Genomic DNA, 23,950 nt, shown 5'->3' with positions numbered 1-23,950 from the left:
AGCTTCTCGCCACCTTCTCCTTTGCAAACCACACCATCCAGATCCACCAGGACTGGAGGCAACTGGGAGTTGCAGCCATGGTTTGGGATGTGGTAGCAAATCCTGGAGGGCCTCTGAAAACATCTGCAATTGATTATAAGATTGGTCTTTATTTAAAAAGAAATAAAAGAACAGCTTTGTTGAGATATAATTCATATACTGTACATGTCACCTAAAGTGTACAATGAACTGGTTTTTTAAAGTAAATTAAGATTGGTACCACCATCACCATGCTCAATTTTTAAATACTTTCACGACCCCATCCCCTCCAAAAAAAACTTCTACCCACTAGAATCACTTTCCTGATCATCTTCCCCAAAATAGATTGCATTTTAAAGGTGGGTAAAGGAAAGTTGAGGGAAGTTAAAATATTGCACAAAAGATATTGTAAAATGACAAAGCCAAAGTGAAGATCATGTGTTTTCTTTTTTTAAAAATATTTTTTTATTGATTTCAGAGAGAAAGGGAGAGGGAGAGAGAGATAGAAACATCAATGATAAGAATCACTGATCAATGGGGGGGATGAGGACACATTTGTAATACCTTAACTAATAATAATAAAAAAATAGATAAAAAAAAAAGAATCACTGATCAGCTGCCTCCTGCAGGCCCCCTACTGGGGATTGAGACTGCAACCCAGGCATGTGCCCCTGACAAGAATCAAACCTGGGGCCCTTCAGTCCACAGGCCGATGCTCTCTCCATTAAGCCAAACCGGCCAGGGCCATGTGTTTTCTTTAAGTTCTGCCTGGTTGTGATGGTCCCCAAATCTATACTAATAAAAGGGTAATATGCTAATTAGAGTGGAAGTCTTCCAGATGTCCTTCCAGAAAAAGCCGTAGTGGCTATGAGGGCCTAGGCTCAGGCACCCGTGGGCGGCTGCAAAGGGCTGAGGTTGAAGCCGGCAGTGGCAGCAGCAGTGGGCTAATGAGGGCGGTGCCTTTCCCTGATGTGCCAGGTCGCCTTCTGCAGAGGGAGGCCAGACTCAGGGCTGAGGCAGAGACAGAGGCAGTTAGGGGTGATCAAGCTGGCAGGAGGGCAAGTTAAGGTTGATCAGGCCGGCAGGGGGCAAGGTTGGGGTGATCAGGCAGGCAGGGGGGCAAGGTAAGGATGATCAGGCCAGCAGATAGAGGGGTTACGGGTGATCAGACAGGCAGGCAGAGGGGTTAGGGGTAATCAGGTAGGCAGGCAGGCAAGTGGTTAGGAGCCAGCAGTCCCGGATTGCGAGAGGGATGGGGTCCCAGATTGGAGAGGGTGTAGGCCAGGCTGAGGAATGCCCCCCCTCCGTGCACGAATTTCATGCACCGGGCCTCTAGTGCTGCCATAAAAATGAAATAACTCCTACCATTTGCAACAACATAGATGGACCTGGAGAGCATTATGATAAGCGAAATAAGCCAGTTGGAGAAAGATATATCACATGATCTACTCATTTGTGGAATATAATGAACAATATAAACTGATGAACAAAAATTGATCCAGAGACATAGAAACATCGAACAGATCATCAAACCTCAGAGGGAAGGCAGGAGTGGGTGGGAGGGTGGGGTAAGAGATCAACCAAAGGACTTGTATGCATGTATATAAGCATAACCAATGGACACAGACAGTAGGGGCATGAGGGCCTGTGCTAGGGGGCGGGAGTGGGTGGGAGTGGATGCGGAGAGGTCAATGGGGGAAAAAGGAGACATATGTAATACTTTCAACAATAAAGAATTAAAGGAAATCAAGGAGAAAACTGTGATTCAACAAAGAATGAGGATTTTGACATAGAAATGGCACATGAAAAAGACTAGACATGAAAGCAGAGGGAAAATGTTGGTTCACATTTCTGGAGTCTTAAGTGTAGTGGGATGGGGTAATAGTTACAGATGATGAACTATGGGCTTCAGTTTTTTTTTGGAGGAAATGTGGTAAAGAGTTTGTGTTCTTCCCGTGTATAATTTTTCATATCATGAAAGATGTAATACCTCAGTTACTTAAATACAGCTTTCCATATACCTTTTGAAAACTGTTCATTTTTAGTGACATTCTGTGTTGGCATTTCAGTATATGTGTCTACATTTGGCAGAGTTTTTGTAATGCCAAAATATTTAATTTCCTCAAAATAGTAAGTATCTATTGTCACTATGTTTCCTTTAACTTTATGGATTTTTTTTTATTTTTATTTTTTAAATTAAATCTTTATTGTTCAGATTATTACATTTGTTCCTCTTTTTCCCCCCATAACTCCCCTCCTCCCAGTTCCTGCCCCACCCTCTGCCCTCACTCCCACCCACTGTCCTCTTCCATAGGTGCACGATTTTTGTCAAGTCTCTTCCTGCATCTCCCACATCCCTTCCCCCCCCAAGAATAGTCAGTCCATTCCCTTTCTATGTCCCTGATTCTATTATGATCACCAGATTATTTATTCACTTGATTCTTAGATTCACTTGTTGATAGATGCATGTTTGTTGTTCATAATTTGTATTTTTACCTTTTTCTTCTTCTTCCTCTTCTTAAAGGATACCTTTCAGCATTTCATATAATACTGGTTTGGTGGTGATGAACTCCTTTAGCTTTTCCTTATCTGTGAAGCTCTCTATCTGACCTTCAGTTCTGAATGATAGCTTTGCTGGATAAAGTAATCTTGGTTGTAGGTTCTTGGTATTCATCACTTTGAATATTTCTTGCCATTCCCTTCTGGCCTGCAAAGTTTCTGTTGAGAAGTCAGCTGACAGTCGTATGGGTATTCCCTTGTAGGTAACTGAATTTCTTTCTCTTGCTGCTTTTAAGAGTCTCTCTTTGTCTTTTGCTCTTGGCATTTTAATTATGATGTGTCTTGGTGTGGTCCTCTTTGGATTCCTTTTGTTTGGGGTTCTCTGCGCTTCTTGGACCTGTAAGTCTATTTCTTTCACCAGGTGGGGGAAGTTTTCTGTCATTATTTCTTTAAATAGGTTTTCAATATCTTGTTCGCTCTCATCTCCTGGCACCCCTATAATTCTGATGTTGGTACGCTTGAAGCTGTCCCAGAGGCTCCTTACACTATCTTCGTATTTTCGGATTCTTTTTTCATTTTGCTTTTCTGGTTGGGTGTTTTTTGCTTCTTCGCATTTCGAATCTTTGACTTGATTCTTGTGCTCCTCTGGTCTGCTGTTGGGTGTCTGTATAATATTCTTTATTTCAGTCAGTGTATGCTTAATTTCTAGTTGGTTCTTTATCACAACATCGAGGGTCTCATTAGATTTCTTGAGGATCTCAGTACATTTATCAGCGGCTTCTAGACAGTTCTTGAGAGACCTTAAAAGTGTGGTTCTGAACTCTATATCCTCCATGGACAATTTTGTCCTGTTTCTTTGTCTCCGCATTTTTTATGCTTTCTTGGTGCACCCCCTAGTGGTCTTTGTGCGCAGTCTTGTTGTAGTTAAGCCTTGATTGTTGGCAGTACCGGGGGTGATTTGACCTCCAGGCTAACTGGCTGTGAGAGTCCGCTGTGTCTGCAGTGAGAGAGCTTCTGTGCTGGATCTCTAGGGCGGTGCTAATCTAGCCTTTGCCTGAGGCTATCTGGCAAATGGCTCTGAGCAGGGCTTGGGCAGGGCGGGTCCCCGGGGATCTACAGGGCGGGCCGGAGCGAGCAGTTATGGCTGCTCTCAGTTCCGTCCCTAGGGGCTCTGCCTCACAGAGTCCCAGCAACTGCTGCAAACCTCGGAGAGAAAGCTGCCTTCGAGTTCCAACTGAAGCCAGACAGTCCCGCTTCTCCCGCTTCTCCCGTTTGAGTCTGGGTCCCTAGAGACTAGCCCAGATCTGGAGCTCAGAGTCTGAAACTCCCTCCCGGTTGAAAACAACAACCACGCCCTCTGCCGCCAGCCCACTCCGCGCGCACTCCACACCTTAGTATTTCACTTCAGCACTGCGCCTCCTCTGAGTCTGGGTATGATATTCTCTTTCCTCCTAGTTGTAGAATTTCCACTCAGCCAGCCTTCCTGTGGTTCTGGATGATGTCCGTTCCGTCTTTTAGTTGTTTTTTGAAGTGGTTGTTCGAGGCAGCAATCTCCGGCGTTAACCTATGCCGCCATCTTGGTTTTTCTCCTCACTTTATGGATTTTTTTGAGGAAAGGGTATAACAGTTAAAAGTTTTGGTTATTAACGATTTGATATTGACACAAATCTTATAATTTTTAAGCTTTAGTACTTCAGATATTTTCCCATCATTATGAGATTTATATCCCCTTTTATGAAAATAACATTTATTTGAGTGCAAGTTAACCATTTTGCTTTATTTAACATAGAATTGGTTTTGTTTCCCCTGAGGGTATAGGCCCTATACCCCTATACTATAGGGGAATAAGTTTTTGCTGGTTGATTGACCCTTATCTGTTTTTAGTGCTTAAAACAGTAGCTGTTTCAAAGAAATTACCCAATACATATTTGTTAAGTGAATCAATGAATAAATCATTTGAAAGGTTGGATTGGATGAAACAATAGCCACTGTTATGTACTCTCTTGCTGGAAAAAGTAAATCTTTACTAAACTATGTATTTCTCTTTTTATATTTCTAATTTGGAGATATACTTCTGTTTTATTTTATTTTGGTATTCCTAATTTGGAGGCAAAATCAAGATTTAAATTTAAAGAAAATAAACTGATAAACAAAACAGATCCAGAGACATTGAAACATGCAACAGACTGCCCTGTATGGAGATGGCGGTGCAAGATGAGATTAAAGAAATAATTTATATGCATATATGCATTGACCATGGACAAACAATAGTATGGAGGAGGCTTGGGGACCCTGGGGAACAGTGTGTGTGTGGGAAGGGGACATCTGTAATAGTTTCAACAATAAAGATAAAGAAGCTATTAATATGCCTGTGTATAGAAGGATCTTAAAGGAGGTTTGTGAGGAAGATGTCACTAGATCAGGATGAATAAGTGTTTTGAATAAGTGAACCTGAGTATGGAATTTGGTAAGTGCATTATGTAGGTGTTTATTTGGCTTCGCATTCTCTTATTTCTTAGAAAATATCACAATTCTTTTGACTGAGTTATTGAAGGCTTGTTTTACTTGCTTGTTTCTCAAGGTGTAAATGAAAGGGTTGAGCAGTGGAGCGATGGAAGTAGTGAGCACTGTCACACCCTTGTTAATAGCCACTGACTCCTTTGCTGAAGGTTTGATATAGATGAAGATGCAGCTGCCATAGCTGATGGAGACCACAATCATGTGGGAAGAACAGGTGGAAAAGGCCTTTTTTCTTTGCTGAACAGAAGGGAATCTCAAAATTGTCTTGATGATATAAATGTAGGACAGTACTACACACATGAGTGTCATTAGAAGGGTCAGCACAGCACAAATCATGACAGTCTGTTCCATGAACCAAGTATTTGAACAAGAAATTTTCAGGAGGGGAGCTGCATCACAGATAAAATGATCAATGACATTAGAATCACAGAATTCCAGATTTAGGCCCAGACTCAGTGGGGGGATGATAATGAATAGACCAGCCACCCAACAGCAGAAGACAAGTCTTCTGCAGACTGTGCTGCTCATGATGGTCACATAATGCAGGGGCTTGCAGATGGCCACGTAGCGGTCATAGGACATGGCCGCCAGGAGGAAAAATTCAGTTACACCGAAGAGGTCGGTGAAAAACACTTGGCCGGCACAGGCATTGTAGGTAATGAGCTTGTCACCTGTTGCTATGCTATACAAGTATCTGGGAATGCAAGCAGATGTGAATGAGATCTCCAAGAAGGAGAAATTTTGTAGGAAATAGTACATGGCTGTTTTAAGATGCGAATCCAGTAAGATGAGGGAGATGATAATCAGGTTCCCAGTTATGCTCAGCATGTAGGTGAGAAAGAAAAAGACAAAAATCAGAACCTGCAGCTGAAGGTCACTTGTCAGGCCCAGCAGAATGAATGTTGTTACAGTACGGTTTCCCATTGCTGATTCTTGACTTCAGTTATATCTGCATGTAACATTGAGACATCTTATTATAGATTATTTAAAAAGTATGAACCCTATCACATTCAGGTTTTAAAAGTTCATTATTTAAAAATATTTACAGTTTAAATGCTGCTTCATAAAGGGCTACTTTTCATGCCTATGGGTCTGTCCTTAAATAGGAGCAAAATGTCTTGACACTTTTTAAAAATTGTTTTATTGCTTGAAGTATTACAAAGAGTATTATATATGTCTTACTTTTTTTCTCCCCTTGACCTTCTCCTAGCCTCCCATACCCCCCAGTGTCTTGTGTCCATTGGTTAGGCTTATATGCATGCAAAGAAGTCCTTTGGTTGATCTCTCACCCACCCCCTCAACCCTCCCTGGCCTTCCCACTGAAGTTTGACAGTCTATTCGATGTTGCTCTGCCTCTGTATCTATTTTTGTTCATCAGTTTATAATGGTCTTAATTATCCATAAATGAGTGAGATCATGTGGTATTTTTCTTTCATTGACTGGCTTATTTCACTTAGCATAATGCTCTCCAGTTCCATCCTTGCTGTTGCAAATGGTAAGAATTCCTTCTTTTTTACAGCAGCATAATAGTATTCCATCATGTAGATGTACCACAGTTTTCTAATCCATTCATCTGCTGATGGGCACTTAGGCTGTTTTTGACACTTTTTTAAAAAAATATTAATATATGTCAGATAACCTTGGTTCTCTATGCAGTTTTTGTAGTCACTTGAAGTCTCTGTTCCATTTCTATGATTAAAGAAATTTGTCTTCTATTTTTGTTTATTGCATACTTGTGTGTTTCTCTCCTGAACACCTCTAAACTCTATCATGACTACACATACACACATACACACATTCTTTCAGCTCTTCTCCTGACTGCTTCCTTCTATAGTTTCTCTGTCCCTAAGTAATCCCTTATAATTCACAGTGGTGCAGGATACAAGCTATCTTAATACACACTATATTTATACTTATGCACAGTATGCATTTATACTTTTATGAAGTGCTCTGATAAACTTCAAAGATATTACTAAAGATGGTGTATTTCTCTGACCCTTTTATCTGTCTGTTAGTGTTTTCTTCATATTTTTTCACTTCTTAACATACTGATATTTTTCTGTATTTTCATCAGTTCCTATGTTTTGAAATATTGTGTTTCATGTGATTATTAATAAATCAGTATCTTTATTTTGTAATAGTCCTTCCTGATTTTCAGATGAATCTGACATATCTATTTGAACATTAAACATGGACTTCAAATCCATTGTCACAAATAAAACCAATGATCTTCTCTATCCCTCTTTCTTCTCTTCCTGTTAATATTTCCTTTCAATAAAAGTAATGGACTATATTTATCAAGCCCATTTTATGCGACAAGTATTTTAGTAAACATTTCTCACAGAACATATGTTCTGTCTTAAACTCATCTGAATAACTTCTATTCTCCCATTGGTTTTCAACTTCCTCTTAAATCCTCTGGAAAGTTTCCTGCAGGTCTGGTAGCTCTTAGCTGTAGTCCTTGTCACTGGGTTCCCATGGAAAACAATACTTGCTACTATTTTAACACATAAGAAGAAATACTAATTTGTGGGGATCATTAAATGTGTCTTTTTCAGATACAACGAACATAGCCCCAGATATGTTGTCGATTGTCCAATAAGTGTTTCTAAATGAATTTCCCTATGTATGTTATTCAGACACTTAGGAAGCTATTTTCCTTTCTGTTTGGACTTATAATTCAAAGCACTTTGATATTAACTTTGGGGCACATAATGCAATACACAGATGATGTATCAGAGAATTATAGCTCAAAACCTATATAATTTTATTAACCAATGTCACGCCAATATAGGTTATTTTAAAAGGAGCTCATTTTGTCCTGAAATGGCTAAGGAACTTGAGGTTAGCTATGTAACCAGAATGTTTACTTTTTAAATCTTAAAAATGTGAAATTTTGATTAAATAATTATTGGATTTCAAATTTTTTTCTATGTAAGAATCTGTTGCTGAATGTTTTCTTTTGCTTTCAAAGAGGATCAACTTTCCTGCTTTTGTTTATCACCTTCAGCGGATGAAGAGAGACTGTGTTCACTGCTCTATCTTCCAGCAAAATTCTGCTGATTCAATTTTTGCATTGAGAGCACCTATGTGGAAGACAATAAATCCAGAGGACATGGTCTGTTTTGATTCTGAGTTTGTGTTAATAACTTTTTCACAGATTGTTTTAAGGCATTGCCAATTACATTAGTAGGACTCAAATATTTTTATTTTAAAATAAGTCTCCAGGTTAGAATTTCGCTACAGTAGTGAATTATGAAAAGTTTCCTTTGGAGACCCCAATTTATTTGTCTGTAGACTCACTTTATTGTGAATACTAATGTGTTGCTCTACTGATGTGAGACAGGGTCAGTTCTGATGATCTAGTAGAGAATAGAATTAAGGCCTCAGGGATACAGTACCAACATAAAGAAGAAGAACTAAACTAGGCTAACGGTTTTCCTGATGGAACACACTAAGGGAACTGGAGATACATTCAATGACTGAATTAGATCAAATTGAGATAGGAGAAAGATTTCTGCTGGCCATCTGCTTTCTTTCTTCAACCCTCTTTCTAATCTCAGGCATCATCTTACTGAGTAATCTTTCAGCCTTGTCATTCTTTTGGGAGTCAGAGAATTATGCCTATACAAATAGATGAATATACACTGAGTGGCCAGATTATTATGACCACCCCATCAGTACAATGAAGTGAATTAGTTATGCAAATAATAATAATAATAAAACCTTGAGAGTATTTGCTTAGGAAGTTTTCAATATTCAGTATTTTTGGAAGTGTCAATGAAATACTGATGGGGTGGTCATAATAATCTGGCTGGTCATAATAATCTGGCCACTCAGTGTAGATCTTATTTTTAAATGTGAGGTTGATGATATAGATAATATATTTCTGGATAGATATCAAATTTTAATCCTTTTATATGTTTTTGTGCATAAAAATCTCCAAGTAAATGGCAAAGAAACTGCATTCTAAAACAATAAGAACATGTATACTTCACCAATATAGAAAATATCATTTACATTTCCAAAGTTAAAACAAAAGGTAAATTATGTTTTCCCAAGCATGATGAAACTCATGATAAAAAACACACAAAACTAAATATAATTATAATGATAAATTTTCTCTCACTTACTATTATGATTGTCAATCATAGTTTCTGTTGGTTGTTGAAGCACATGAAATCTTAAAACTCCTAAATTGAAAATGGTAGCTGGGATGAAAATTTTCATATGAACTTCTGGTCACTTTTGCTCACAAATCCACCGTTATAGTCACAGAAGTTCCAAGACGCGTAGACCTCTCAGAAGAATCCATCTTTAACCAGTTACATGGATATCCTTTTTGTATTATTTTAAACCTCCTAAAAATATAAAAATTATCAAATAATAATAACAATCTGAAATGAAAATTGTGTAATGTCAGAAATCTTCTCCAGTTTTAGGGTAGTTGTTATTATGGGCTATTATGGGCTCAGGGCTGTGAGCACACATTTACTATATCTAGTTTGGTATTGTCTTTATTTCATAAATTCAACTAAATGAATAAACCAAGAGTCCCTGGTGACCCTGGAATAAAGCCACTAATGAATCCTCTGAGTAATAAAATAAGGGTAAAAACTATGTTAACTATGGCTTCTTCAGAGACAGTGTCCTTGGAGAGTAGAGGATGCAGCAGCAAATAAAGGCCAGTAGGACAACCAAAGACTCTGGTTATAAAATGCAACTTCAGCTCCTTTTTGCTATTACCTAACATAAGCTGAGACATACCATATGGAAGTATCATAAAGACATCACACTTATCATTTACTGGTTTGTTATATGAATAACATTGCACTTGGGATATTTTACTAAGATAAGAAAAAGGAAATGTGTGTAAAATATAACCCACAGTGCTTAATTATATTATCAAACATTCAGACATTTCTCTTCAGATATATCAATATATCTATAGATACTATTTAAAAATAGCAACATAATTTGTATAACTGGATAGATCCGTCAATATTCTTAAACTTCTAGACATGTCACCGTATTTATGTTCAATATCTTGAAGTTCCATCTGATTTAAAATTCAATATACTATATATGCATGTTATTTAACATTTTCTATGTTCCTATGGTGCATTAATTTATGACAAAGGAGCCAAAATATACAATAAGGATAGACAGTCTCTTCAATAAATGGTGTTGGGAAAACTGGATTGACACAGGCACAAAATGCAACATGTGAATATTCAGGCCTTAAAAAGAATGAAATCCTGCCATTTGTGACAACAAAGATGGAACTTGTGGGCATTATGCTAAGTAAGATAAATAAGACATAGAAAGATAAATACCTCATATTACTTTTATTTTTATAATATCAAGCTATTAATTTAATATGTCCATCACCAATAATTCCACTGTACCCTCTTTTAGCTCCACATCCCCTGACAATCACCACACTTTTTTTCTAATCTTCTCTGCCTCTTTCCTCCCCACAGCTGTCTGCCTGCTCTCTATTTATGTTATGTAGAATATAAAGAAAAAGTAAAAGTGAAAAACAGGTAGTAGAAAAAATTAGTTTCCAGGAACAAGGGATTGGAAGAAATAGGGAGGGGTTGGTAAAATAGTACAATCCTTCAGCTGCAAGATAAAATAATCTAATTATAACGTGGTGACTATAGTTGATAACACTTTATTGTAAAATTAAAATTTGCTAAGACAGTAGATAGTAACATTCTCTATATAGTAATGGATATATTAATTAAGAAGATGGAAAGCGTCCTTTCACAATGTACACATATAGCAAATCTTTATGATGTACACTTTAAATATTTCATAATTTTGTTTTTCAATTATACCTCAGTAAAACTGAAAAGAATAATTTAAAATAAAAAATAAATGCTCTTGAAATGTGTTACCATGGATTAACTAATGACTAAAAGAAAGTCCTATTTATGTCCAGTTTTTTGGAGAAGGTCATTGAGAGGATGGGACTGTCAATTGATGGTGAGCTGGTCCCCAGGCAATTGGAGGCTCCTCACCTGCTCCCTGTCCTTGGAATGAGCATCCTGACCACGTTTCAAGGACACGTGAGACCTGAGAGAGCAATGTGTTGTTGAGACCACCTGGATGGTACATGTGACTGAACCCAGTTAAGGCCTCTATATAAACTTTTAAGGTTCTAGTGGGCAGGTGTGTATATCTCCTCGAGTGGCCTCCTAAGACAAGCCTTGTATGTATATTCTGTTGCTCATAAACCTGCTACTAATCTGAAGTGGTCTTAGGTTTCTCTTTTCCCTCCATGTTGGGGGTCTGTTTCAGATTTCATACTGGAAGCTCTTGAGGTTGCAAACAATATTTTACTATTAAAAATTCATACATTTTGGATATTAATCTCTTGTCAGAGCTGTAGCTTGCAAATACCTTCTCCCATTTGGTCAGTTGTCTGTTTGTTTTGTTGGTGGTGTCTTTTGCCGTGCATAAGCTTTTTAACTGGATGTAGTCCCATTCATTTATTTTTGCCCTTACTTCCCTTGCCTTTGGGGTCAAATCCATGAAATACTAAGACCAAGGTCCATAATTTTAGTACCTATGTTTTCTCCTATGCAAGTTATTGTTTCAGGTCTTATATTTAGGTCCTGGATCCATTTGGAGTTACTTTTTATACAAGGAACAAACAGTAGTCTGGTTTCATTCTTTTGCATGTGGTTTTCTAAATTTCTTTCTTTCCTCCATTGTATGTTTTTTGCTCCTTTGCTGAAAATTATATGCCTATGTACATGTGGGTTTATTTCTGGGCTCTCAATTCTGTTCCATTGATCTGTGTGTTGTTCTGCCAAACTATGCTGTTTTGATTATTGTTGCTTTGCAGTATAATCTGAAGTCAGGTAGTGTGATACTTCCAGCTCTGTTCTTTTTTTTCTTAGGGTTTCTTTGACTATTAGAAGTCTTTGGTGGTTCCTTACAAATCTGATGATTTTTTTTAATAACACAATCCAATTGAAAAATGGGTAGAGTTCCTGAACAGACACTTTGCCCAAGAAGACATACAAATGTCTAACAGATATATGAAAAGATGCTTAACTTCACTAGCTAATTGGGAAGTGCAAATCAAAACTACAATTAAATAGCAGCTCATATCTCTTAGAATAGCTGTTATCAACAAGACTAACAATAACAAGTTTTGGAGAAGTTTTGGAGATAAAGGAACCCTCACTCACTGCTGTTGGGAATGTAAACTGGTATAGCTACTATGGAAAACAGTTTAGTGGTTTCTCCAAACTCATAAACATAGACAACAGTATGGTGGTTACCAGAGGGGAAAGGTGGTGGGAGGAGGAAAAAGTGGGTAAAGGGAGTCAAATATATGGTGACAGAAGAAAACCAGACTTCAGGGGCAGGCATACAATGCAATATACAGATGACGTATTATAGAATTGTACACTTGAAACTTATGTAATGCTGTTAACCATTGTCTCCTGAATCAATTTAATTGAAAAGAAAACAGTTTGGTAATTCCTCAAAAAATTTAGAATAGCCAGGTCAGTGTGACTCAGTGTTTGAGTGTCAATTTATGAACCAGGAAGCTACAGTTTGATTCCCAGTCAAGGCACATACCTGGATAGGGGGCATGCAGGAGCCAGCCAATCAATGATTCTCTCATCATTGATGTTTCTATCTCTCTCTCCCTCTCTCTTCCTCTCTGAAATCAATAAAAATATATTAAAAATAATTAAGAATAGAGTTACCATATGATTTAGCAACCTCTCTTCTGGGCATCTACCAGAAAGATTTGAAAGCATTTACTTGCAAAGATATATGCATCTCTATGTTCATTGCAGCATTATTCACAGTGGCCCAGACATGGGAACTACCAAAGTTTCCTTGGATAGATGATTGGATAAAGAAGATGTGATACATATATACAATAGAATACTGCTCAGCTATAAGAAAATGTGAGGCCCTATTGCCATTTGCAACCACATGGATGGACCTTGAGGATATCATGCTAAACAAAATAAAGTCAGACAAAATCAAGTATCATATGATCTCACTCATATGTGGGATATAAAAATGAAAGCAACAAATGAACAAACAAGACAAACAAAAACTCATAGACAAAGACAACAATATTGTTGTTTCTTATTGGTGAAACAAATTACCACAAATTTAGTGGCTTTAAACAACACAAATGTGTTCTCTTATATAGGTTCCAAGTATACAATTCTCATAGGGGCTAAGTGGTCAATTACATGGTGATGGAAGAAGATTTGAATTTGGGTGGTGGGCACACAATGTAATATACAGATGGTGTATCGGAACTGTATACTGAAACTTATATAATTTTATTAATGTCAACCTTGTACATTAATTGAACAAATCTAGCTGAAGTCAATCTGGATGTGTTTACATAACTGTTTGGAATAAATACTTCTATTTATTTCTTGATATTTTATAGATTTTTCTATTGCTGAAACAAATTATCACAAACTTTAGTGGCTTAAAACAACACAAATGTGTTCTCTTATCGTTCTGGAAGTCAGAAGTCTAAAACCAAGTTATGCACAGGGTGCATTTTTCCTGCAGGCTTTAGGAGAAAAACTGGTGTGTGTGTGTGTGTGTGTGTGTGTGTGTGTGTGTGTGTGTTTTGTTTTGTTTTGTTGCTTTTTTAAGCTTGTAGAGGCTTCATGCATTCTTTGGCTCCTAGCCCCTTGTATTATTCCAACCTTTTGTTTTCATTGTCACATCTCCTACTACTGGTTTGATATTTCTGCTTCCTTGAGATTTCATTGGACACTCTTGGATAATCCAGGATAATCTAATTTTCCCCCTCATTTTAAGATACATAACTTTATGACATCTATAAAGTCCCTTTTGCCATGTAAGATAATATTCACAAGTCCAGGAATTAGGAAATCTTTGGGGTTGTGGTTATTCAGCATACTGCCTGTGCATAGAATTATTTGAGAGACAGAGTCAAATTGTACAGCTACGGGTAGGTAGAGGTTGTTCTAGTCCTGGTTCTGGTTGAGCAGGAGGGAACAATTCACAGAGTAGAGAATAGTTTGCATCCTGTCTCTAAATATTTTGTCTGATCAAATTTTTATTTTCAAAAGAGACTAAATTGAACTTCTCAATTGGCCAATATATTTTCTAGAGTTACCAAAAAAGGTAATTTATTCAATATAATGATATACATATTATAGCAGTTGTTTCAAATAAACATGAGTTTTGAGAAATCATGTCAGGACTTATTCTTTGTCTCATCAGGTAGATTTAATGGGCTTCGTTTGGGAGGGAGAAGAATAGGACATGGCATTGACGTGATACCAAGCTCATCCTTAGAAAAAGGCCTTTATCCTCCACCGCCCCCTTTTTTGAGTGGCTGAGTCCCCTATGCCATGATGTTGCTTCCTCCTTTGTTCATAGTGTGTTAGTATTGCTTCTTCTATTCATTGTACATTTGGGAAGCTTCCAGGTATTTCATTGCTCAAGTGAGAATGATTAATTTAAATTCAATCATTTGATAATTTAATTTCTAAATAATTAATCCTACTAAAATAGAACAGATAGTGCAATTGTGGGATGGATTGCAATCACAAAGGTTATAATGCAGGGATTTCTGCAAAGAATTGTGTGAAAAGCTGGAGAAATCATTTATAATAAAACCCAGATATGTGAAAAGCAAAATTAATGGTCTTGACCGAATGAAAGCTTATATAATTTGGTAGAAAGAGTTAGAATGTGCCAAAGACCTCCCTCAGAACCTACATCATATTGACCAAAGGAAACTAATTCATTGAATGACCTTGATGTGCTATTAGAATAGAGCATATAAATAAGAGTTGATTGAAGGAACGACTGTGGCTAAAGGTGGCCGGATATTTAATATGAATTTCTGCATCTGTTACAAGTAATTGGTCATGACTAGTGCCATTTTTAAGCTCATTGCCCTGATTTCACTGGCCTTCGTGGGGACATTCACAATTATTACATTCATGAATTCAGTTTTATATACCAATTTAGAGACAATTTCACTTCTAACTACCTTCTTAGAGAGAGTGTACATACGCTTTTGACTTTAAGCCTTTGTTGAAATCTTTCTGCTCCTCATTGTTCTATATTAAAGTATGTTTCTTTTTGTAAATATTATCCTATATAATAAAAGGATAATATGCAAATTGTCCCCTCAATCGGGAGTTCGTCCAGGAGTTCCACTGGGAGTTCAACCAGGGGGCGGGGCTTGCTGGCCAACTACCTGTGGCCCCTCCCCCCAACTGGCCCCACCCCCAGCCACACCCCTACACCCTGATTGGGGTGGACCAGCCAGACTCCACCAATGCACAAATTTGTGCACTGGGGCTTTAGTATTAACATAAATTATTTTCAAATACAAATATTTTCAATTCTTATACATTTTGAATGCTTATATTAAAATGGCCTACTGTATTTAAATAATTATTTTCTCTTAAAATTACAGAAAAATTTTCCCATTTCATAAATTAATACACTTATTTGGCTTAGGTAATTTTTTAAGGTGTCCCTTGAGGACATTCTAACGTTAAAACATGCATCACACTATAACAAACACAGGTCTAGAGTCATGTACAAATGAATTTGCTCCATGATATTACCTCTTACTAGCAATAACTTTGCTGAGCTTTGATTTACCTATCTTTGAAGTGAAGATAAAATAAATTTTAAGTTTATCATTACACATAATAAAAAATAATAGGTCTGTAGTGATTTTCTGTGTTAGCTGCTGCAATCTTATCATCATGAAATAAAGCTGAAATCTTTAACAGCATTAATACTTAAGATTTAAATATCTCATCTTTAATATTGAACCCATTTTCCCCAAACCATTCTCTGGTTTATTGTTTAAAGTAAAAAATCGAGTAACTTAGAATGGTGCCTGGAATAAAAAATGCACTCAAAGGTTTGTGTTGGAATAAACGCTGGTACAATGACTAAATCCAAAATATTAAGGTGAATTCCTTGTTTCTGTTTGCTTTGTATTGTTCGTTGTTTTATTAAGGCTTGGTTACATGTGAAGTTATTCTTTTGTTTCTTGGAAATGCATTATGTTTTCTTATTGAGAAATGTAATCCCAATAAAGCTTCCTTGTGAGGAAGGAAAAGATTAAAAGTGTAAAGATACAGCTTAAGGATGTCTGATCTTTTTATAAAAACTTGATTCTTCCACATTAGCAAGTGCTTTTATTTTTTAAAGAACAATGTAATTCTTTTGATGAAGTCACTGACAGCTTGTTTTACTTGCTTGTTTCTCAAGGTGTAAATGAAGGGGTTCAGCATAGGAGCGATGGAAGCCGTGAGAACTGCCACACCCTTGTTAATAGCCACTGACTCCTTTGATGAAGGTTTAACATAGATGAAAATACAGCTCCCATAGGTAATGGAAATGACAATCATGTGGGAAGAGCAGGTAGAAAATGCCTTTTTTCTTTGCTGGGCAGAAGGGAATTGTAAAATGGTCTTGATGATGCACATATAGGATAGAATTATACATACCAGGGTCACGATAAAGGTCAACACAGCACACACTATGATCACCTGCTCGATGAGCCATGTTTCTGAGCATGCGATCTTTAGGAGGGGGAATACGTCACAGACAAAATGATCAATAACATTAGAGTCACAGAATTCCAGATTTAGGCCCAGGCTAAGTGGTGGGATCATGATCAACAAACCAGCTGTCCAGCACCAAAGGATGAGTCTTCTACAGATTCTATTGTTCATGATGGTCACATAATGCAGGGGTTTGCAGATGGCTACATATCGGTCATAGGACATGGTGGCAAGAAGAAAAAATTCTGTAGCACCAAAGAGGTCTGTAAAAAATATTTGAATGACACAACTGTCATACGTGATTGTCTTGTCACCTGCTGATAAGTTGTACAAATATTTGGGAATACAAGCAGATGTAAATGAGATTTCCAAGAAGGAAAAATTTTGTAGAAAAAAGTACATCGCAGTTTTAAGGTGAGAATCTATGAAGGTTAAGGAGATGATTGTCAGATTCCCAGTCACACTCAGCATGTAGGTGAGAAATAGAAAGATGAAAATCGCAGTCTTCAGGTGTGGGTTGTCAGTCAGTCCCAGCAGGACAAAAGTTGTTACTGTGTGGTTTCTCATCATTGAGTCCTGATTTCTATTCAATCTGCATTTATAATTCAGAGATACTTGGTATGAGGAAAGTGATGTTAACATCACATAGCAAGAATTAGTTGTTCAACAACTGATTCAAAACCATCTGACATGAAATTTAAAAACTTCTGGTTATAAAATATTATTATCTTTATTATTATTAGGTTCCACAGTGTATGTTTTGATAATTTTGAGGAATATTTTTAAAAATCAGATTACTTTATGTAGACCACATTCCAAAAAATCATGAATTATGAGTCCCTTTCCACTTTTTATTCCTAATTTATGGTTTATTTTTATCTGCACACTGGTTTGGAATTACTCACATAGTTATATTTTACTGCTAACTAAAGTTTAATCCTAAAGCCAAATCTTACACTTCAATGTTTTTCATTGTAGTTGAATATTGATAAAGTGCGAATATAATACAAATAGTTTGGGGCTTACTATACAGGCTTTCCAACCCATTGCTTAAGATTTTGTTTAGCATTATTGTAATTTTTTAAAACTCATGTTTTAATCTCTAAACAACGTTTTCATCATTCATTTGTTCTCGTTTCTCCCTTTCTTTTAGACTTTCTTTTTAAGACTTATAGTCATTGTCTATGCGCAGAACATGGTATTCTGGTGAGAAATATGTTGTTTAGGATGTTAAGATATGTTGGGTGTGACATTCACAGGATTACATGACATCATCACCATTTTTTATTTTTATTTTATCTTTCATCTGTTTAGCTAAGATGTATACATTTCAACATCTTGGCACCAATGTTACTAAGTACAAAAAAAATCAGGTATAAATGCTAGTCACATTCCCTGCTTTAAAGGCTGTTTTAAAAATATAAATTTATATGTACCTGAAATTTAGAAAAGTGCCTCGCTCATAATAACTAATAAATATATTCTCACTATTTCCACCACCTGGCTCTCAGTTATTTTCCCTTTGTTACTCACCAACCATTCATTTTTCACTGTATTGTAATCACACTTTTGCTGCCACCATTCTAATAGGATTTTTGCTAAAGTTTATCAAATACCTATTTTTTTTTTGTATAAAATAGTTATAGGCTTCTAGGTGGAATGAGTACTTTTGACCACACTATTCATAACATTCTCTCATAATTTATCTTTTCCTCCTTCAGATTGTGAGAATGATGAATTTTCATTTATTTATTGTTGACACTATTGCAGATGTCTCCCATTCCACCCTCCCCACCTTTACCCACCTTCATCCAGCCCCCCACACTTCTCCCTCAGGCCATAACCACACTCTTGTCTGTGTCCATGGGGTAAGCCTATATGTTCTTGGGCTATAATTGATCTTAACATGCACCGTTTCCTCCTACTTTTAAATTTCTAATTTCTGGATCTTTCTTCTTTCTTGCCCCTATTATGTTCATATTTTCAGTTTCTTCTTTTAGTTCCTTTAATTTAACAAGTACAGTTAGTGATATTCTCTTGAATGCCTAATTGCTTGATTGCCAAAAATAATTGCTCTTCAGAATGTCAGGAATATAGCCAAATATACCTCAAACATAAGAATGTCCACACTTCCCTCTGTTTCTTTCCTTGAGTTTCTTATAATTAATCTAATAAATTTGGCTGTGCATCGAAGTAATCACTTTACATGGTTTGGAGTAATTTTTTTCTGGAGTAATTTTTCTGGAGTAATTTTTTCTTCACTTATCTCTGTTCCCAAACCCCAGTTCCACTTGAGTTGCAAATGCTTGGTCATTGTTTTTTGTTTAAGTATCTATTCTTTCTGGAGTTTAATGAAACTCTGAAATAGAGGTTGGGTGTCTTCCAGAGCAATCAATTCTTACTCCAATTTTAGTACTACCCTGCGGATGTACATTGCTTTGAGATTTAACTGGTGCTTTTTAACTAGAACAGAACATATAAGTAACACAGTTCCATATATATTCAATGCCTAAAATAATTACTGGCAAAAATTTAAGTAAAATTTTCCACCTGAAACTATATTATTCATATTTGAGGTGAATTTACTTATTTAATTTGCTATAATTTGAGTCTAACATTTAGAATTTTTTTTTGAAGTTCCCCCCCCCCCCCGGCTAGTGTAGTAATTCTTATGAAAAACCACTACTCAGATCAAACCCATTACCTTTATTCCTGAAAAAAGCGATAATTGTTGTCTCGTCCTTGCCTTTCTGCCAATCAGAGGAATAGCTGTATATTCATTGACACTGCTTTTGCTTTCCTGATGCATCTCTCGGTGGAGTGTTAAAACCGGAAGTTGAGGGCTTTGACATTCTAAATTTGTGGCAGTATGTTGTCTACAGTTTTTTTTTTCTCAACTAGCACAAACTAAATACTGTATCAGCTTCTAAAATATTTAAAAGATTGAGTCAAAAGAAAAAACTGCCTACAATTTGTGCTGGAGCCACTGATTGGTTGGTTATGTGAAAAGTTTTGCTATATTTCTTTATGATATTCCCTTCATATGGGAGCAGGGAAAATATCAACTCTGACGGTGTGTGTAAGCTCTGGAGTTAAATCTCAGGAATGGAAATCACTATCACAGAGAAGGGGCATGGATCTGCTCATGGTTTGCCTCCGACCTAGGATGCTCCCATGGGATGTCGCTCCACACCTGAAATTTACAACAGATCATCCTGAGATGCACTGAAGGATCCTCCCTCCCTTTGCTTCTCTGAGGCAACTAATGCAGCCCAACGGACTTTGAATAGTATTTAGTTATAATATCACTTTTTCTTCTAGTCGCTAAAACTGTTTCTCCCCCATGAGAACTCTGATATTATAATGCAGGTGTTGAGTAATGTTTTATTTAGATTATTATTGCCTGATTATTGTTTCTATTATAGTTAAAGAACTTAAAATTTTTTATTTCTAATGAGATGATGCAATGTGAGCAAATTTGTCAATCGATTTTTTTCCTGTTAGGGGAGTATTGCTTCTTCATGTCTCTCAAGTTATATTACCTTTAGATGATGTTCTGGCATGAAAATGGTCACACCGTTTATGGAATCTGATGAACAAAATAAACTGACGAAGAAGATAGAAACAGGCATGGGTACATGGAACAGACTGAGCTTTTGGAGGGAAGGGGGAAAGGGGAGACTGGAAGAAAGAAGGTTAAGGGATTAGTCAAAGAACATCTATGTATAACATATAGACACAGAATACAGTGTGGTGATGGCCAGAGGGAAGGGGGGGCAGGGCCTGGGTGGAGATGGGCAAAGGGGAGAAAATGAGGACATCTGTAATAGCGTCAACAATAAAAATAAAGTTAAAAACTGGTCACACCAATAAATATAAATTATCCAAGAATATGCTTTCAAAAAATAACATTTCATTAATAGCCATATTAAAACATATCTCTCAGTTTTATACAGTAAGAGAAAATCCATTTCTTAGAGATAAACATGACCCAATCTCAACCAGAGAGAATATAACTGAAAAGATAGAAAATAGCATATTTATACTTCTAACAGTTAGTCAGAGCCTCTTTTGATGAGATGTTTAACTACCATTATTATTCTTACAGATAGAAATTTGAAAATGAATGTAATGTTGAAAACTTGCATGAGAGTTTCAGTTCACTACTGACTGAATCCAGGCCCACAGTTACAGAAGTCTGGAATGGCTTGCGTTCCCATCTTCAACCAATTGCAAACATTTCTTCAAGACAGATGTGCTGCCATAAGCCCTGAAAATATTTTCTTTTAGTCTTGATCAGGGAAAAGAAATGCCAGTACAGAGAAAAAGCTCCGGTGGTTTTGGAGAGTTGATGATCTGAACTATCTTCTCTTGGGGAGAGGTTTTTCCAATTTCAAGCTTAATATTTGTTTATTTGCCAAATCTGCAACAAAATTGTTTAACAAAAGGGCCCTTGGTGACCAAGTTCAAAAACCACTAATGAATCATTTGTTTAATAATCTTTGGGGGGAAAAAAAAAATCAAACAACACAGTCTTCAGAGACAGGTGAAAGCAACAGAATCATTTAAATGAGACTGGTAGGAAAACAATATGAATCTAATAAAAAATTAGTTCTGTTTTTTAAAATTAATCTTTGTCATGTATGGTAATTAAAAGGTCATATATATTCATTTTTTCCTTTACTAATATTTATGAAATGAGTATATTCCTAAGACATGCGATAAAATAAGGAAAAATAGAAAAATGCTAGGCATAAGTACATGGAAAATAACTAAAAAAAAGATAACAAATGCTAATATTTTGGAGCATAACCTTCCATAAATTTTCTACTGCAAATATGTTCATATATATGACATATCATATTTGCAAATGTATGAACATTAATTAAAAACATATACAATTGAGATATATAGTTTGCCACATGCTATTTTATTTGTTTAGTTTTAATTAAGTTGATTGGGGTGACATTAATAAGATTATGTAGATTTTGAGTGTATAATTCTTTGATACATTGTAAATTGCATTATACTTAGATATATATGAATCTATTTTTAACTTAATAATTATTGCCATGTATCATTTTAATTCCATTTAATTTCAGTGTACCCTATTAAGTGTAGCATCAGAGTTTAAGTCAAACTTTGAATATGTGCTCTTTACAATGTTTCAGAATTTTAAAAAATGTAGTTATAGAGTTATCCACCCCTTTAGTCCCTTCTTTTCTACTTTTCACCATTATAAAAAGATCTATAAGAAGGATACTTGTACAATTCATATTTTTTTGGAATATTGTCAGAATAATCATTAGCAACAAAATTTCTTCAATGAGTTGGATGACTAATAAAGTAAGATATTCTTTCAAATTAAGAATATCAGAGTGCTTTTGGATACACATTTATATTATTTTTTTTCTTTTTTTTTTATTATTATTAGTTAAGGTATTACAAATGTGTCCTCATCCCCCCCATTAACCCCAACCTCCCCCCCCCACACAAACTCATGCTCCCATCCCCCTGTTGTCCATGTCCATTGGTTTGGCTTATATACATGTATACAAGCACATTTATATTATTAATTAGAATTTTTTCCTTTATAGAATATGAAGAATATTACCTCATTTTAATCAAGAACTGATCAAGATCAAGTTTGGGTTTCAGATTTTATTTTGAGGTATAATTTACATAGAATAAAATGTACTCATTTTAATTGTACAGTTTGATAAATTTTGACAATTGTATATGTCTCCAAAACCAGAATCTCAATAAAGACAAATAATTCAATCTTTCCCCACCAATTTTTTATGTCCTTTCTTATCATTTACCTTATCTTCAGCACCAGGCAATTAGCCATCTACTTTCTGTAATTATAGGTTCAGTGATACAAAGTGTATTGGGTTTTTAGAGTTTTATATAGTTGAATTATACCATACGTATGTTTTTGAGCCTGGCATCATTTTTTAAAAATTTATTGGGATGACATTGGTTCATAAGATTACAAGTGTACAATTCTATGATACATCATCTGTATATTGCATTGTGTGCCCACCACCCAAAGTCAGATTTTCTTCCTGTTTTATATCCTGTTTATGAATGAAATCATATGATTCTTAACTTTCTCTGTCTGACATATTTTTCTTAGCATGATATTCTCAAGATCCATCCATGTTGTGGCAAATGGCATATTTTTTTCTCTGTATGGCTGAATAATATTCCATTGTATCCTGTGTAACATTTACATTTCAAAGGGCTTTTATTTTTTGCATTTCTAATTTATTTATATTGAATTAGTGTTAACAAAATAAATTATAACTTATCTGTTTTCCTTGGTAACAGAGGTTTGATATTCTATCATTGTGTAGATGGAAATCTATTTGAAAAGAAAAAAGTGTATAGAAGTGGGATTGTACCACCAATGTTTCTTTCTTTCCTTCCTTCCTTCTTTCTTTCCTTCTTTCCTTCCTTCCTTCCTTCCTTCCTTCCTTCCTTCCTTCCTTCCTTCCTTCCTTCCTTCCTTCCTTCCTTTATTATTATTTTTAAAATTCTCACCCAAGGATATTTTTCCATTGATTTTTAGAGAGAGTGGAAGAGAGAGGGAAAGACAGAGAAACAGTGCTGTGAGAGAAATACATTGATTCGTTGCTTCTTATACATGCCCCAGTGAGGGCCTGGGCAGGGAGGAGCCTGCAACCAAATTATGTGCCCTTGACTGAAATCAAACCCAAGACCCTACGGCCCACAGGCTGATGATCTATCAACTAAGCCAAACTGGCTAGGGCTTATTTATTTATTTAATACTTAATTTTCATTTTTATTTTTTTTACCAAGACCATTCAGTCTATCCAGTCATCTAATTTCTCTGCTTCTATAGAAACCTGAGCTCTTGACTATTGCTAGGAAAAAATTACAAAACCACGTGATTGGAGCCATAGTTCATACATATTTGCTAGTCACTCATTTATTCAAGACCCTGGGCCAGGTACTGGGAATTTAATACAAAGGATATCGAAATACACTCCCTGTTCTGCAAGTACATCACTTAGTGTTCAAAGGTCAAGTGCAGAGAGAAGATGAAGGTACTATTCCGATAGCAGATAATGCCATTCAAAAAAATCATCCAAGATTACTAGAAAACAGGGAGGTAAAAGACACGATATATTTAAAATAGCTAAGTTACATGAAGAACATCAAGAGATCCATTGAGATAATTTTCCATTTATCACTTGTATCTGTTAGGATTTGCTGCATAAGAAACCACTCCCCAAACTTCAGTAGCTTAAAGCAACCCAATTTTGTGATTGGCTGGGCAGTTCTTTTGGTGCTGGCTGCTTTAGTTGGTGATT

The 23,950-nt window shown here is 36.1% G+C and overlaps 2 protein-coding genes across 2 annotated transcripts; both read right to left on the bottom strand.

The window, feature by feature from the left end:
• Positions 1 to 5,025: 5,025 nt before the first annotated feature.
• LOC132226147 (olfactory receptor 6C2-like) lies at positions 5,026 to 5,961 on the bottom strand. The gene has a single exon (XM_059681008.1). It carries the CDS (start codon positions 5,959 to 5,961, stop codon positions 5,026 to 5,028), a length of 936 nt encoding a protein of 311 aa, XP_059536991.1.
• A 10,280-nt stretch (positions 5,962 to 16,241) lies between these two features.
• On the bottom strand, positions 16,242 to 17,180 carry LOC132226146 (olfactory receptor 6C2-like). Its single transcript, XM_059681007.1, has one exon. The coding sequence runs from the start codon at positions 17,178 to 17,180 to the stop codon at positions 16,242 to 16,244; it is 939 nt and encodes a 312-aa protein (XP_059536990.1).
• Between the last annotated feature and the right edge of the window lie 6,770 nt (positions 17,181 to 23,950).

Source organism: Myotis daubentonii, chromosome 2 (genome assembly GCF_963259705.1).
Source record: "Myotis daubentonii chromosome 2, mMyoDau2.1, whole genome shotgun sequence".
NCBI classification, from domain to species: Eukaryota; Metazoa; Chordata; class Mammalia; order Chiroptera; family Vespertilionidae; genus Myotis; species Myotis daubentonii.
The sequence above is the reverse complement of the archived record's forward strand: the minus strand, read 5'-3'. Positions and strand labels throughout refer to the sequence as shown.

Coding starts and splice junctions, on each gene's coding strand:
- LOC132226147 (XM_059681008.1), bottom strand. CDS start 5,961: ATGGGAAACCGTACTGTAACAACATTCATTCTGCTGGGCCTGACAAGT.
- LOC132226146 (XM_059681007.1), bottom strand. CDS start 17,180: ATGATGAGAAACCACACAGTAACAACTTTTGTCCTGCTGGGACTGACT.